Source organism: Tachypleus tridentatus, chromosome 13, assembly GCF_004210375.1.
Source record: "Tachypleus tridentatus isolate NWPU-2018 chromosome 13, ASM421037v1, whole genome shotgun sequence".
NCBI lineage: Eukaryota > Metazoa > Arthropoda > Merostomata > Xiphosura > Limulidae > Tachypleus > Tachypleus tridentatus.
In genome coordinates this window covers 243,753,112-243,769,471 of record NC_134837.1, presented here as the reverse complement: position 1 = coordinate 243,769,471, position 16,360 = coordinate 243,753,112, and the positions used below count along the sequence as shown (strand labels likewise).

The following is a 16,360-nucleotide window of genomic DNA, read 5'->3' as shown; positions in this document are numbered from 1 at the left end:
ATGTAAGTCACTTGCTAATCTCAAAAGAACTATTGTAAGAAATCAGTAAACAACAGTAAGCCCATACAATTTTGGAAACTTATGTAAATTGTACACAAGAGCACAAAACTGTATCAATACAATATGAATATATGTATAAAAGTGTAATTTCTAATAATCCTTGCTTTAATAGTGTTGTTATTTCATGTATTTTTAAAAATACTGTAGATTTCTAGGATATTCTACTTTTTCACATTTTTGTCAATTGTTTGTTCAATTCATTTCTCAAAATGATTAAAAATGATATAATAACACATACATTGGTAGTAAACCTATCTCAAAATATCATATGTTATGATTCTTTATTTGCAACAAGTTTTTATAGTGAGGTAGAATTGAATTTAGGGTTATCTATATGATGAGGTGTTAAAACCTGTTTGTCCTTTTCTTCATAAAACTGAATTGATGAAATTTTCTCAATCAGATCTCTTTTCCTACGAACAAGGTCTTACAATGGCTCCATTTCTTCCTATAATAGTTTGATATATGGTAAATTGGTACAAATTTTATACTCTTTAGTGTTTCTTTCTTTTTATTAATGTACCCTGGTGATTATGAGATGATAGAACACGAACACTTTGTATCCATAAACTGAATAAACACAAACCTTAGGCTGGGATGGGGAATGAGATGAGGTGCTTTGAGGTTGCTGATGCTGCTGTGTTTGGGAAGAATGTGAATTATGTTGCAACTGTTGTAGGTGTTGTTGGGCAGCAGCAGCTGCTGCTGCTACCTGTGGAGATATCACCCCCTGAGGAAGAGAGACAGCAGCTTGGCTCGCCTGCAGTTGTAGATTCTGTAAAGACTGCTGCATCAAAAGTCCCTATACAATGAAATGTAGTGAATATTACAAGTTTCACACTGCCTGACTTTCCAAGCATTAATACAATCATTATCACTTCTTACCAAATAGATATACAGATATATGTATGTGTGTCTGTGTTTATCACTATTTTATAGCTTTATACAGCACAGATATATTTTCAAGTAACAACTGTGCAGAAAACAAATTCATATAGCTAAATATTTCAAAATAAAAACATCTCAGTTGTATGTGTTTGTTATTTATTTAACCACTGCTTGAGTGAAGAAGGTTTTATTAAGTTTTAATATATTAAGCCACTATTAATGTGAAATAAATTACAACACGTTTATCTAAATTAATCTTTAGAGTGAAATTATAAACTGACAACTTGCATACCTGATTTTGAAGAAAGAACTGAGCTTGTATAGTAGCAGAGAGCTGACCAGGTTGAAGGAATACAAATTGACCCATGTTCTGCAGACTCTGTTGATGTTGCTGAAGTTGCTGTTGAAGTTGTTGAAGATTCTGTGGATTAAGCTGTAGACCGGGCAAGCCAGATGTCACCGGGATCTGCATTAAGTAATAAAAACATCTGGCATCTTTTAATCTTGAAAATACCATCTTTCATGTCAAAGTTTGTTTTGATCTTTAAAATACTGTTTAATTCTAATGAAACATCATGTTTTAACCTTGGAAATGATATTTTCATGCTATAGCTTGTTTTGATCATTCTTCTGATGTTCTCATTAAACATTTATGATATTTAAATCTTACAAGTAATATTTATGTTAAAATTTGTTCATCTTTAAAGTGACGTTTTTATGGGGCATTTATAATGCTCTTTTTCCTTTAGTACTTTTTAATATTCAAAGTATGCTAAACTGCAATCTTTGAAACTGTATGATGTTAAAAAAATAATGAAAGCTCACTTTTAAAACTGTATAATAGATAAGGCTTTATAATCTACTTACAGTCTACTCTACCTTTGGGAAATTCATGATAGAAGTTAAGAAATGTACACTGTATGAACTAAAGTTACCTTCTTCTTTTGATGATTTTACCTCTGTATATTTTTCCCAATAATTTTTTTTGTCTGTATTATTATGCAGTAATAAACAAAAACAGACATTATCATATCTATTATTTCTATGAAAATATTCTACTTACTGCTGCTTTGATAAATGAAAATATAAAAACATTTAGTAATCAAAATTAGTATAAGATATAGAAAAATGATTTTAAATTTCAAAAACAAACATGAATTTCATGAAACTTATGTGGAATATAACATATATGGCTATGTAAAAAATTTTAAATATTGTGACTTGAACGGCCTTCACTTATTATACTTAACTGACCTTTCCCATCTGAAACTGTTGTGCCAGTCCTGCTTGCATTAACATTGACTGTTGAGTAGGAGCAACCATTAGCTGGACAACAAACAGAAAGTTTAACATTTACATATAGTTAAAATAACATAACCAGGATAATTGTGCAATTATTTCAACCAATTGTACAATAGTAAGACAGAAAAAAGTATTTATTTAGTGGCTTTCATGTTAGGTTCTTTGTTTTCATTATGAGATCACAAATATACTTGTAAGGTCAGAATTAGGAGAAGAACAAGGCTTAAATTCTTTACAGATAAAGTCAATAATACAGTGGTACCTCGGTTCTCAAACAACTCCCTTCTCGAACAATTCGATTTTCGAACATATTGTTTGAAAAAAAAATGTCTCGGTTGTCGAACATAAACTCGGTTCCCAAATTAAGCTGTCGTGGCCCGAACCCCCGAAATAACTCGACTGATGACACAAACGACCCTTCAATCTGCTGTGAACGTTCTCCTTTTTTTTTTTCTTTTTTTTTTAAATATTCTGATTAAATAAGCCACCATGGGATCAAAGAAGGATAATGAAAGCAGCAAAACAAAAAGAAAAGTTGTTAGAGCCACAATAGAGGTGAAAAAAGATCTCATAGAGAAGTATGAGAGTGGTGTTCGTGTGTCTGACCTTGCTACACAGTTTGGTATGGTGAAGTCTACAGTCTGCATCATACTGAAAAATAAAGAGGTCATCAAAGGAGCTGATGTTGAAAAAGGAGTGACAGTGCTTACGAACAAAGATCACAAACAATGGAAGAGATAGAAAAAGTGTTGTTGATTTGGGTAAACAAAACACATTTAGCTGGTGAAAGTATTTCTGAGATCATCATTTGTGAGAAAGCAAAGCGGTTGAATGCTGACCTCCTGAAAAATGCCCCTGGAACCAGTGCTGATACAAGTGATGTCTTTAAGGCTAGGGGGTGGTTTGAAAAATTTAGGAAGTGGCATACATAGTGTGGTGAGACATGGGGAGGGTGCCAGGCAGAAACAAACCTCATTAGACAAGTTTTTAGTGAGAAATAGGTCCAGTGAGTCTCAAGCAGGTTGTAGTGACGCAAAGAGACAAAAAAGAGAAAAAAACCCATAAGGAGAGTTACCTGATGTTTTCATGGAAGGTGACTCCCCTTCCAAACAGCAATAACCCTCCTACTCTCCACGTTCCTCACCACCTTTCACTTATGCCATCAGCTCTCCTCAGCACAGATAAAGTGCAGTTCAATTTTCATTTATTGTTTTTTATTGTGTTTATAGTTTTTGTGGTTGACTTTATGCATGTAAGTTTATTATACAGGTATAAATAAGCACTATTTTTACTTAAAATACTTCATAATGCATAATTTTTGGAGGTCTGTAACAGATTAATTTAATTTACAGTATTTCTTATGGGAAAAATTGATTCGGTTTTCGAACAACCTTTTGGAACGGATTAAGTTTGAAAACCGAGGTACCACTGTACTTAATTACATTAATTTCAATAAGCTATAAATTTGACTTTCACTAGATATCATAAACAAACTTAACATTTATGAATTTGCTTTGTTAATTAAGTCTTTCTTTGTCATCTTGAATGTTACACACATTAGGCAAACTATACTTATTTCTTTCATCACATTTTCTTGAATTACTAAAGAGCCTCTTCTGGTGGAAATCTCAAAATTCAATGTTATTAACTCCAAAATATATAATATTTTATGATGTATAAAGTCAATACAAATACTCGTTGCAAGGAATCTAATTATAACAAGCTATTTAAATTTATCAAGATAATACTTACAAAAAATAACTTTAAAACTTGTTAATTTGATCAAAGTTTCTTGTTTTAAAAATATGCATTTTGTAAAAACAAGTGTATATTGTTACTTACCTGGTTTAATGACAGCTGTCCAGCAGCTGCTGCAGCAGCTGCCAAAGCAGCTGCTGTAGTTGTGGTGACCACTGAAGCAGGAGAAAGTGTATTAGTGGAAACTACTGTGGGCAGTTGAGAAAATGTGTTAGTGTGAGAGGTAGATACTGCTGTTTTATATGTCTGACCATTGGACATGCGTTTACCTCTATTGACATGACTTGAATGGACTGTGGCATCAATTGGTTCATCATCATCCATGGCCTGGAATAACAAAGCAAACATAAATTTCTAGTATGACTTAGTTTATTGAATAGGACAGAATTATTTTATATATAGAAATTTCAGGTGTGTCAAACATGTAAGAGGTGAGCACATTTATACTCACCTATGATAACAATCTGTGATTAATACAAAATTATGAAGTGTTTAACTTGTTTGAAATCAAAGTTATACAAGTAAATAAGTGAGACAACTGATATTATATTTAAGTAATAACATAATGTGTATAAAGCTTTAAATTGTTCAATTTAATGCCATAATATATGAGAAAAATATGAGATTTGTAAAACTTTAATCAAGGTAAGATATAACAATATATATATAACAATTTTTTCATAAGTAACATTAATTTTGTATACTCAAATTTAGAATTTATCAGCCTCCGACAGGCATGTGCAATATATTTAGTTCCTACCTATAGGAAGAAATAGGTATATGCTGATCCAACTTACCAGATTGAGCGCTTTTTCTGAGTCACTGTCTCCATATTGAGCTAAATCACCAGAACCCTGGCTCGTGGTGCTGTCTTGAGTATCATTTGACAAGTCACCATTAATCCCTGGGTCTGAAGAAAGTTTAAGATTCAATCTTACAAAACAAAATATGATGATTTTCAGAGAAAAAGAATAAAAATGTTTACAGTAAAGTCTCTTCACATTCATCATCTATAATTTAAAACAATAACTGTTATTTTAGATTTGACTTTTAAATTACTGGAGTTAAATTAAATGAACAAAACTATAAATTTTATTATAACACCAGTACCAGAAAAATAGAATGTAATAAATATGATCTTGTATATAAATCCATGTACATTAATAAAGTAAAACATAATTAAAACAGATTTAGTCTTCTGATACAAATAATTCCATTGTCATGTACTGACAGAACAAAAAAAACTTTCTATCAAGAAACATTTTTATTGGATGTACATTCAGAAAACTTCAACATTTACCGAACTGAAATATTATAAGGAACTAGTAAGTTATTTCACATTATACATGTGTGTATACATATATTTTATATATACAGGGTGAGCCAAAAGTAGGTGGACAGTAAAAAAACCTTTATTTAGAGATCATGTAATAAGACAATTATATTAATGAAAATAAAATGTTATTTATTAACAAATTGTTGAGATTTCCAATACTTTAACACCCATATTCTTTTATCTGTATTTAAAGTATTTGACATTATGGGTTCTATTAACAATCTAAAAAAAAGAAAACAGATTAAATTAAAACAAATGTAATTATACAATTGTAATTATATAACACAAATAATATAGTTGCAACATATTTATAATATACAATTGCATTAATATAACCGATACATAAACCTATTCCAAATGCTGTCCACCTACTTTTGGCTCACCCTGTATATACACATGTATTTATATATAAAGTTTTTACATGGGAATAAAAAACCTTAAACATATTCTTTGAAAATGTAATTTTGTTAACACGTCTATCACTTAAAACAATTCACAGTTCCTCATACTGTATTATTTATATCAAACACTTTATCTTGCAAAACCGACAAAATCATTTTTTGTCTGTCGCAAGATACAAAATAAACAAAAGGGAATTCTCAGTAACCATAACACTTGAAATTCTTTTAGGCAGAATTATGGTAAATTAATCTGTCAATCCTTGAGTGTGATCAAATGTAACAATTAAAAGGATTTGACCTTCTGAGTCCAACATGCAATTAAATGTCAAATCGATCAGTAGATGAGAGTTATGAGCTGAAAGTTTAAACTTTCGAAAAACAAATTCAGAGCCGTTCTGTATGCCACTATGCCATGACTAAAAATACACGTCATGTTACACTACGCCTTAAAAAAAATGAGAGAAGTTGAAAAACGAAATCAAAATCCTTTTAGACGTAATATGGATAGCAAAAGGCTGCTCTTCAACTTCCTCAGCTTATTGTTTATAATCCTAACTTGTAATCTGAAACTGTAATTATATATATATATATAATTATTTACATGTACAAATCTCCGTACAGCACATATTGAGCATACCTATTGCCTGAGGCAAGAACACAGACACTTCATTTATTATACCTAGATCAAACGAAACAGCACCAAAACCACCTTCCGTAATTTCACCAATATTTTTTGTGTGCGAAACTTCAAAAATAGCTGGAAGTGACACTTAAAAATATAAAATACAGAAAAATCGAAACAGAAACGAGAACAATCGTTTATACAGTAAAACAAGTGTTAACCATTATTCATATAATTAGATATATGGATGACAGATATAGCGGCTTTATTCCATGAACGAAAAACAGTGTGTATATTTAAGCCCGTAAATAATCAATATTATCATTAGTGGTGACACACTAGACGGATAGGTCAGTTATTTACGCAACTCTTGCTGCATGGTCTTCCTTACCATCAACTGTTAAAGCACACAATTACAAGAAGCAGAAACAGGAAAGAGCTGACTAGATTCAGAAAACAATCTCAGATTCCTGGGCGCTCGTGTTAGCGAGAGGGCTGCTAGAACTGACCGAAGTTATTCCCGAGGAAAATGTCTATCACCGAAAAAAAAAAAAATCCCGCAGCACTCGTTCTACTAATGCGTGCTCAAATCCAGCTGCAAATTAAATTGTGGCACACACACACACCCTAGCCTTGTATTCTTTTTCTGTGTAGCCTTGTCAATAGCAGATCAATCACTCTAAATGAAAGTGCAAAACGCACTCTACTCAAAATTGATTTTTTTATTAGTTTTTGTATTCTACTATTGCAAGAAGGCTTGTGAACATAAGCTCTATGACCCCGGGGGCAAGCATCACGTGCAGTAGCAAGTTGGAGTTACTGGAGAAAATCATTTATATGTACCTAAAACACAAGAGGCTATGTTTGAATGCAATGAAGTGACAATGAGTTTAATACAGGTAGGCAAGCGTGGTTGTGCTTGCCACATCCTGAGGGGGGCCTCGGTTTCTCTCAATTTACCCAAGCGAAGAAAAGATCCATCGAAATTCTGATAAATGAACATATGCTGTAAGATTTTTTCGTTTATATGAAACCTGAACAACAAAATGCTTTCCAAGAAAGCGTTGCTTATAGCGTCTACAGAAACAGAAAGGTTTCCACGATTTTCACATGCCGATGACCTCCGTTATGTTTCACGTTAGAAAGTATTGGGTTGAGGAATAATTAATGAGCGTTTTTTCAAGTTAAACAAATATATTCATAAATGAAACGCTTTTGCAAAATATTTCATGTCATTTGGTAGATAATTTTTTGCTCTAATAGATGGTGTGTTTGATTTTCATATGTCTTTAATTTTTGCTTTCATTTTCAGCTCATTAAATGGACTGTCAAGTGGACAAAATCGAGCATTTTCGACACCATCTGCTTTTCACATTTAATTTCTTGCAATTTCGTTTAAAACAATGCATACTATATACCTAGGTATTACATGAAATAAAGTATCATAATAAATGTTTTGGGTGTAATGTGTTCATGCATTGAAGTATTGTATAGTCTTGCATGTAATGCTTGAATGAAATTATTTAAAAACGCTCACGAATTATTCCTCAACCTAATACTTGAGATTCTTTTTGTCTCCTCTTGTATACTTATGAGTTAAAAAAGGCTCAAAGCATATATTTCCACCAAACATCCTAAGTTATACTGTTTCTACATTTAAATGTTTGCAAGACAGGCAAATATTATAATAGTATTGTCATTTTATGAGGACTTTTGCCTGGTCCAAGAAATGAAACTTGCCTAAACATCACTGTTATTCTGGAGTGAAATTTAGATACATTTCTAATAATGTTATTACAATAATTGTTAGAAAATATTAAATATAATGTTTTAAATTTATAATTTTGATACGCTGTAAAAGAAAGCTTTTTCCTCCTTCCCGGAATTATAGAAGATCTGAATTTATTTATTTTACACAAAAGAAAACAACAAAAACAACCTCCCGTTAAATTGGACTTATGAACTCGAGAACAATGTAGTTGAATATAAACACAATACTAACGTTTTTTTCTATAAATTCTGTGATGATTTTTTCCATGATGCAGTTATTACACGTGAAATACGATTTTAACACAACTAACTCGCTCTCTTCGTGACTGATGTAATTTGACTTGATTTATTTTGAATTTCGCGCAAAGGTGCACGAAAGCTACCTGCGCTACCCGTTCCTGATTCAGTAAAAGACTAGAGGAAAAACAGCCAGTTATTCCACCCACTGCCAGCTTTTGGGCTACTCTTTCAGTAACGAACGGTGGGATTGATTGTCCCATAATAATGCTCCCACGGCTGAAAGGACGAGCATGTTTGGTGAGACGGGGATTCGAACCCACGACCCTCAGATTACGGTGTAATTAAGGAAATGATATTTTACAACACAGAAATTAATGGCTGAAATTTTATTTTTATATTTTTAATAACACTTCTAAGTTCACAACCGACTTGTAAATGTTTAACAAAAACTTCTAAAGTTTGCGACTCACGTTTCATCTTCAAGTATCATCATTTAGTAGTTTTGTTTCATTTGTTTTGAATATTCGCTCAGAGTTACACAACGATAATCTGTGATACTCGTCCTTAATTTTGAAGTGATAGACAAGAGAAAAGGCAGCTAGTCGCAGCACCAACCACCAACTCTTGGGCTACTCTAACGGATTATTAGAATTTTATTGTCACTCTTATGATGCACACATGGCCCTAAACTGTGGAGCGTATGTTTGCGGGCAATGGACGTGAACCATGATCCTTCGAGTTCAAAGCGAAATATGTAATTACTAGAAATGACTGACCCAGTTTTTATTAGCTTAATACTATGCAATATCACCGTCTCTGCCTCACAATTTGATGGTTTTAGTAATAAAGCTTTGTAGCTAAAAAAATTATTAATTTTACTATGACACGTGAAAATTCGCTGATTCATTATGTTTACAATAGTTACGAGGCTTTTTGATCACACGCTAGTCCACTATGTTTATAACAGTAGTTACATAGTTCAGTGACTACACGTTAGTTCCTTATATTTACACAGCTATGTAATCACAACTTAGCTCCATAAGATTGAAACAGGGATAATAACGTTCTGTGATTACAATCTAGTTACATGTGTCTACAACATTTATTACGAAATTTCGTGATTACAGGCTAGTTCCTTATGTCTACAACAGCAGTTACAGAATTTCATAATAATTATTGGTCCCTTATGTCTACGACAATTCTTACAGATTTCTCCACTACATGGTTAGTCCATTATTTCTACAGCAGTTGTCACGAAGTTCCGTGATCACGCGTTAGTTCCAATGTCTATATTACCTATTGCGAAATATCGTGATTACGCGCTAGTCCCCCTTGTTTAAGACAATTCTCACAGAATTATGTAACTGCATGGCTAGTCTCTCTTGTCTAAGACAATTCTCATAGAGTTCTGCAATTACATGGCTAGTCTCTCTTGTCTAAGACAATTCTCACAGAGTACCGTAACTATCAGGTCATTCCTTAAGTAATGTCCGATTTTAGGTTCAGAAAAAGAGAAAGGATTTTAAACACTTTTAATGTTATTTAATCAATAATGTATGTTCCGTTATTACTAATTACTTCCTCCCGATGGGTCAGAAGCTTCTGAATGTTACTTCTATAAAATACTTCGGGTTTGGAGGAAAAGAATGAAGAGAGGGCAGTTTTGATATCTTCATGTGTTCTAAGCTCTTCTTCATCAAGATAGTTCTGCAAACTTCGGAATAGATGATAATCAGACGGAGAAAGGTCTGGAGAATAAGAAGGATGTGGAAATTTTCCCAGTCTAGCTCTTCAATCTTTGTAGATATGATTCTTGCTGTGTGAGGCCGTGCATTATCCTGGTGTAACACAACACCTTCACGATCAAAGTAGGGCTCTTTTCTTTCAGTGCAACATTCAAGCGCTCTAACTATTGATAATAGAAGTCTGATGTAATCGTTACATTCAGTGGCAGCAACTCAAAGTGGATCACACCAACAATATCCCACCAAACGCTTAACAAGACTTTCCTAAGGTGGAGGTCCATTTTGGGCTGTGCTTTAGTCAGTTTACCTGCACTGAGCCATTGTCTGCGGTGCTTAATATTTTTTATAATATATTCATTTTTCATCTCTAGTCATTAATCTGTCCGAAAAACGTGAGTTACGTTCACGAAAGTGCAGAGAAGTGCAAATGTCCACTCGTGCTCTGAGGTTGGCTTTTGTCAAATCATGGGGGATCCATTTTCCAAGTTTTGACACCCTTCCAAACTGTTGAATTGGTTGAAATAAGCTTCTGTGCTAGTTCTTCAACTGTTACAGCACAATCTTCATCAATTGAATGTGGCGCATCATTTAAGTTGTAGTTACTTGATCTGAACTTCTGAAACCATCTTCGACATTTTCTTTCATTGAGAGACTCCGAACCATAAACACCTTGAATGTTTCGTGTAGTTTCTGCTGCACTATTGCCTTTTCTAAACTCATAAAGCATTATATGCCTAATGTGCTCCTCAGACACATCCATCTTCATTAGGGTTATTTGATTAATGATCTGAAAAAGTGAAGTTGGGTTAGTTTCTTTTATTTGTTAAAACATTTTTATACACGTCCTATTACATATTTTAGTCACTAAAGCCTTCTACAAAGACAGAAATGATGATGCACTTTCTGTACTAAATTTTCGGACATTACTTGTGGGATGACTTGATACATGGCTAGTCTCTCTTTGTCTTAGTCAATTTTCATATAGTTCTATAGCTACATAGTTAGTCTCTCTTGTCTAAGACAATTCTCACATTGTTCTGTAATTATATAAATAGTATCACTTGTCTATGACAATTCTCACAAAGTTCTGTAACTACATGGCTAGCTCCTTATGTCTACAACAGTTGTTACAAAGTTATGTGTCTGCACGTTAGCCCCAATATGTGCAACAGTTATAACAATTTTTTTGTGATGACACGTTAGTTTCATATGCCAACGACAACTGTTACGGAACTCCATGACTACATGTTGGTCCTTATATCTACGACACTTGTTACAGACTTCTGTAATTACACGTTATTCATATATCTCTATAACAATTGTTACGAAAATGTGTGACCGAATGTTAGTCCCTTATGTCTGTGACAGTTGTTACACTTTTGTTACAAATTAGCCCTACATGTTTGTAACAGTGCTTATGAAGTTCTCAGAGTACACATTAATTTCACATGCCTATAACACCTGTTAGGAAATTTTGTGACTACGCGCTGGTGCCGTGTGTTTACAACAGTTGTTACACATTTCTCTGACTACAAGGATAGTCCTTTATGTTTACATCAGTTCATCAGTTGTTACACTCTACGATTACACATTAGTCCTACGTGTCTACAACAGTTGATGTGGGATTACATAACTACACGCTATTCTTTTATCTTTAGGACAGTTATTAGAGTTTAAGTGACAGCTCATTGGTCCCTTATGTCTATGATAGTTGTCAATTTTGTACGTACATGGTTAAGCTCATATGTCTTACATCAGTTACCACGGAGTTCTCAAGTAATTACACGTAAATTTATTGTCTGCAACAATTGTTACGGGATTTCGTGATTAAGCAAATTATTAGTCTCTTAACATTCTTTGACAGTTTCTACAGAATTCTGTGGCACGCTAGCCCATTATGTTTTCTATTATATTAAACGAACAACTGATTATTGAAACGTTGTACATTTACAATAAAGTTTTCTTCATTGCCTATTCAAGTTGTCTCAAAATGTTTGCATTATAAAATGCAGGTTTCTCGTCATCAAATTTAAGTTTATTGTTACGATTGTTGGTATCACACAGCACGTGTTTGACAAAAAATATATTATTAGTTTATCCTTTAATATTTATTCTGAATGAAGAAACACAGTGTTCAATTGTAACTAAAGACAGTATTTTGTTTTCATTCAATATATATATACATATATTTTTTAACGAGCACAGACATTTTCGGTCAAGGGTGTGGAGGTCGCCAAAACAGTACATTCAAGCAGTCTTACGTGTCCACAATTTTTAGTATAAGTTTCAAGTGTAACGGTTTAATATTATATATTTATTTTAATATCTATGTTTGTTTTAGTTTAATATATATTTAGAAATGCATGCAACTTATATTGTTAAATGTGTATTGTGAAAGTCACGCACGTCCTCTAACTATGTAGAAGATTCTCGAGCGTAAGAATCAATATGATGTGTATTTGTAAAATATTAGTGATTGTCAGAATTATTGCCAGCTGAATTTTCAATAATTTAGTCTCATGAGTATAACAGGTGGATAATACGCGGGGAAACAGTTTATTAGTATTGTTAGTCTGCCACAGTCAGTAAACTGTAAACCTTGGAAGTAAAAATTGTGATAAAAGTTTATTAAAAACTTCAGATATCTGACCAGGAACGTTTATAGATTTCGAATCTTACAAACTATTCAAATTCAGAAAATTAACTTCGGACGTTAGTATTTCTACGAGAACATTATATAACTTCCTGGGTGAAAAGTGAACTTACAAACCACGTGAAACTAGCCAAGACTAGAGTTAGCTAGCTTTCCCGTAGAGAGAAGTGTACCTGCGTATCAACACATATTTATTTCGTTCTCCGTGAGCCGTCGATAAATTATTTCATTTCCAGGTTGTTTGTAAGTTTATAAAACTTTGTATATAAATCATTATTGATAATAACTATTTGTAATAATCGTATTAAAAATCGTATTGTTGGTGGTAAATTAAAATAATTTGTACTAAGAATTGTTTGTTTGTAGTAAAGCACAAAATTAAACAATGGGCTAGTTGTGCTCTTCTCACCACAAGTTTTGTTTTTCTGATAGCAAAGCCACATCGGACTATTTGCTGAGCCCACCGAGGGGACTCGAACCCCTGAGTGTAGTGTTGTAAATCCGTAGACGTACCGCTGTACTCGCGGGTGGCTCACGACAACTATTTGTTTGTTTTTGAATTTCGCACAAAGTTACTCGAGGGCTATCTGTGCTAGCCGTCCCTAATTTAGCAGTGTAAGACTAGAGGGAAGGCAACTAGTCATCACCACCCACCGCCAACTCTTGGGCTACTCTTTTACCAACGAATAGTGGGATTGACCGTCACATTATAACGCCCCTACGGCTGAAAGGGCGAGCATGTTTGATGCGACACGGATTCGAACCCGCGACCCTCGGATTACGAGTCGAACGCCTTAACACGCTTGGCCATGCCGGGCCTAGTTAAGGCATGTATAAATAAAAGTGCAAATTTTCTGGGTTCTGTATCTCAGTTGTTTTCCATTAGCCACATTTAAGAAAATTGTTCCGGTTGTCGATCAAATAGACACGGATATGTATTAACAGTGTTTGTTGTTATTTTATTTTATGTAAACAATAATATATCGTGAAGACTGTAATTTACTTGTTGCTGCTTTTTGTTTTTTTTACCTGGCTGTAAATTAGAATTTATTTTAAAAAATCTTAAAACAAGTAGGTGTTGGACAAGTTTTATATATTATGAAATTGCTTAGTTTGTCTCCGAAGAAAATACATGACAAGTCATAAATCATAGCTTTTATAAGGGCGTACCTGGACGAGTTGCAGAGAGTGTAATTGCTCTTCCCCTCCGAAACTATCAGGCCTATTTTCCATATTACCTGGATTTAGCGTAATTTTGATTTGATTATCGGTATGTCTAAATTTCCCTTTTATTTGTTATCTTTTTTTTTTTTTTTTTTCGTTTCGTTTTCCTCATGCCATAAGACTTAGTTTTCAAGTTAGGGCCTTGATACTGGATTACGAGTGCAAATATTGATAAATATTTTTGATAACACAACTGGTGAAAGCAGAGTGATCAGAGTGAACACAGTAATATATGTATATCTGTGATGAGAAAGAGATTGCAAATAGCAGGAGACAAAAAGGTTGCAGAACGGCTGGTATGGGTATTAACACTTTTATTGATAAGGAGAAAACAACGTTTCGACCTTCCTAGGTCATCTTCAGGTTAACAAAGGTTTTAATAATCTTCAGGTGACAAGTTGGTTTCTTGTCATCAAGTGTTAGTTTTCCTGTTGACTATAGTCTTACGGTAGTGATATGTTCTAAGTGTCAGAATATAAAATTGTCTTTGTATTGTTCATTGTTATGAAATATATAGTCTAACATGCAGTAAACTTTAATTACCATGAAATAATACGGTTTAGTTTTTTCCTGAAATTCTTGTGTTACGTATGATTTCTCTCGGACGAGTCTTCGATTTGCTGTGTTACGTATTACGATTACGATTTCGCCAGAAATTTTAATCCGAATTTAAAAGTTAATTAAATATCGATATATATCAGATTTATTATGTTTGCCGATAAGATTGATGCACATAATTTTCTTTCTTAATGCAAGCCCACCAGTGGCAGAGCGATGTGTCTCCGGACTTACAATGCTAGAAAATTGGGTTTCGTTAGTTGTGGTGGGCCTGGCATGGCCAAGCGTGTTAAGGCGTGCGACTCGTAATCCGAGGGTCGCAGGTTCGCATCCCCATCGCGCCAAACATGCTCGCCCTTTCAGCCATAGGGGCGTTATAATGTTACGGTCAATCCCAGACGTTGAATGGATTAACGAGATTCCCACTGTCCCTATCTATTATCTAGCGAAACCACAGCCAAGGGAACGCATGCTGTGTTTCAATCTTTTACGTTGGTAAAAGAGTAGCCCAAGAGTTGGCGGTGGGTGGTGATGACTAGTTGCCTTCCCTCTAGTCTTACACTGCTAAATTAGGGACGGCTAGCACAGATAGCCCTCGAGTAGCTTTGTGCGAAATTCAAAAACAAGCATGACTTAACTAGTTCGTGTGAAACATGATGCATAAAATCGAAACTGAGATTTAGAATAAACATGAACAGACATCAAAGTACAATGTCATAATCCTTGTCAATCTAAAAACATCTACAAAAATTTCACTACTTGATGTTCAGAAAAAAAACGTTTTACTCGTGTAATTTTATATAACCAGTTGATACAATTTTTTACCTGTAAATTTAATTTGAAATTAGAATTCACAAAAGTTCAGTCATCCATTTATGCAATAACTACACCGAAAGAACTGCTAAAAATGTACAATAATAATGTTATAACCTGATCCATCGTTGAGCGGGCTCTTTTGAATTATTTGGTGAAAATGAAGCCTGTCCCACTACATGAAAAGATAACAGTTTAAGTTATTTCTTTCTTAGCACTTGCTAGAGACTACTATCTTGTCAACAGTTATAGGCCTAAGTTCAGAAGTAACGTTTCCACTTTCAACATAATTTCTTTGCGAACGGAGTGCAATCAATGAATATATACGATTACGCACTAACTTCTCTTATTATCATTCACTAATCAAATAAATAACACTTCACTGAACTCTAAATAAATTACAGAACTAACTGGCACACAAACATTAATTTACTTACTTATTTATCTTATGACAATATTATTTTCTCGATATTTCGCAGTCTTTCGATTATTACACCATTATTAGCAGCTTCCTCTAGCTTACATCCAAATTAAAACATTTTAATTACAGTTTACAAAAAAATTACAATTTAATAGTAGATAATATTAATTAAGACTCGTACAAAAAGGCTTGAGCCTTAAGGGACTCAAATTTGGCTTTCTGTCAAAAAATGGCGTCCGGGTTGAATTGTCAATTATACAGGGTGTTCGGAAAGTCACTGTGCAGTTTTGTAATCATATTTTATTCAGTCTATTTCAAGCCAGCAACTGATAGCGGTGTTTAGAAACAAAATAAGAAAGATCCAGGCCTGTATTGATGTCAACGGGGGTCACTTTCAACATTGTTTATAATTGTCATTCATATTTACCTCCTGTATTCTATATTGAAGCCTGTCTGTTAATACATATATAAGTGCACAGTGACTTTCCGAACACCCTGTATATATATATATGTCATACTAAGTTTTTTGCATGGTCCAGATTTATCCAGAAATGCGATTGGTGCGAAAG

At 33.6% G+C, this 16,360-nt stretch overlaps 1 protein-coding gene across 28 annotated transcripts in view; it reads right to left on the bottom strand.

Annotated features, from left to right (window-relative positions):
- Positions 1-16,360, bottom strand: part of LOC143237485 (uncharacterized) — a 283,125-nt gene that overhangs the window by 10,902 nt on the left and 255,863 nt on the right. For all 28 annotated transcript variants that reach the window (XM_076476802.1, XM_076476791.1, XM_076476790.1 and 25 more), the window contains 5 exons: positions 4,806-4,918; positions 4,093-4,335; positions 2,203-2,274; positions 1,241-1,414; positions 647-862 (listed from right to left, as the gene is read on the bottom strand). In XM_076476802.1, coding sequence (XP_076332917.1) covers positions 647-862; positions 1,241-1,414; positions 2,203-2,274; positions 4,093-4,335; positions 4,806-4,918 — 818 coding nt within the window. The remainder of the gene's footprint in view (positions 1-646; positions 863-1,240; positions 1,415-2,202; positions 2,275-4,092; positions 4,336-4,805; positions 4,919-16,360) is intronic.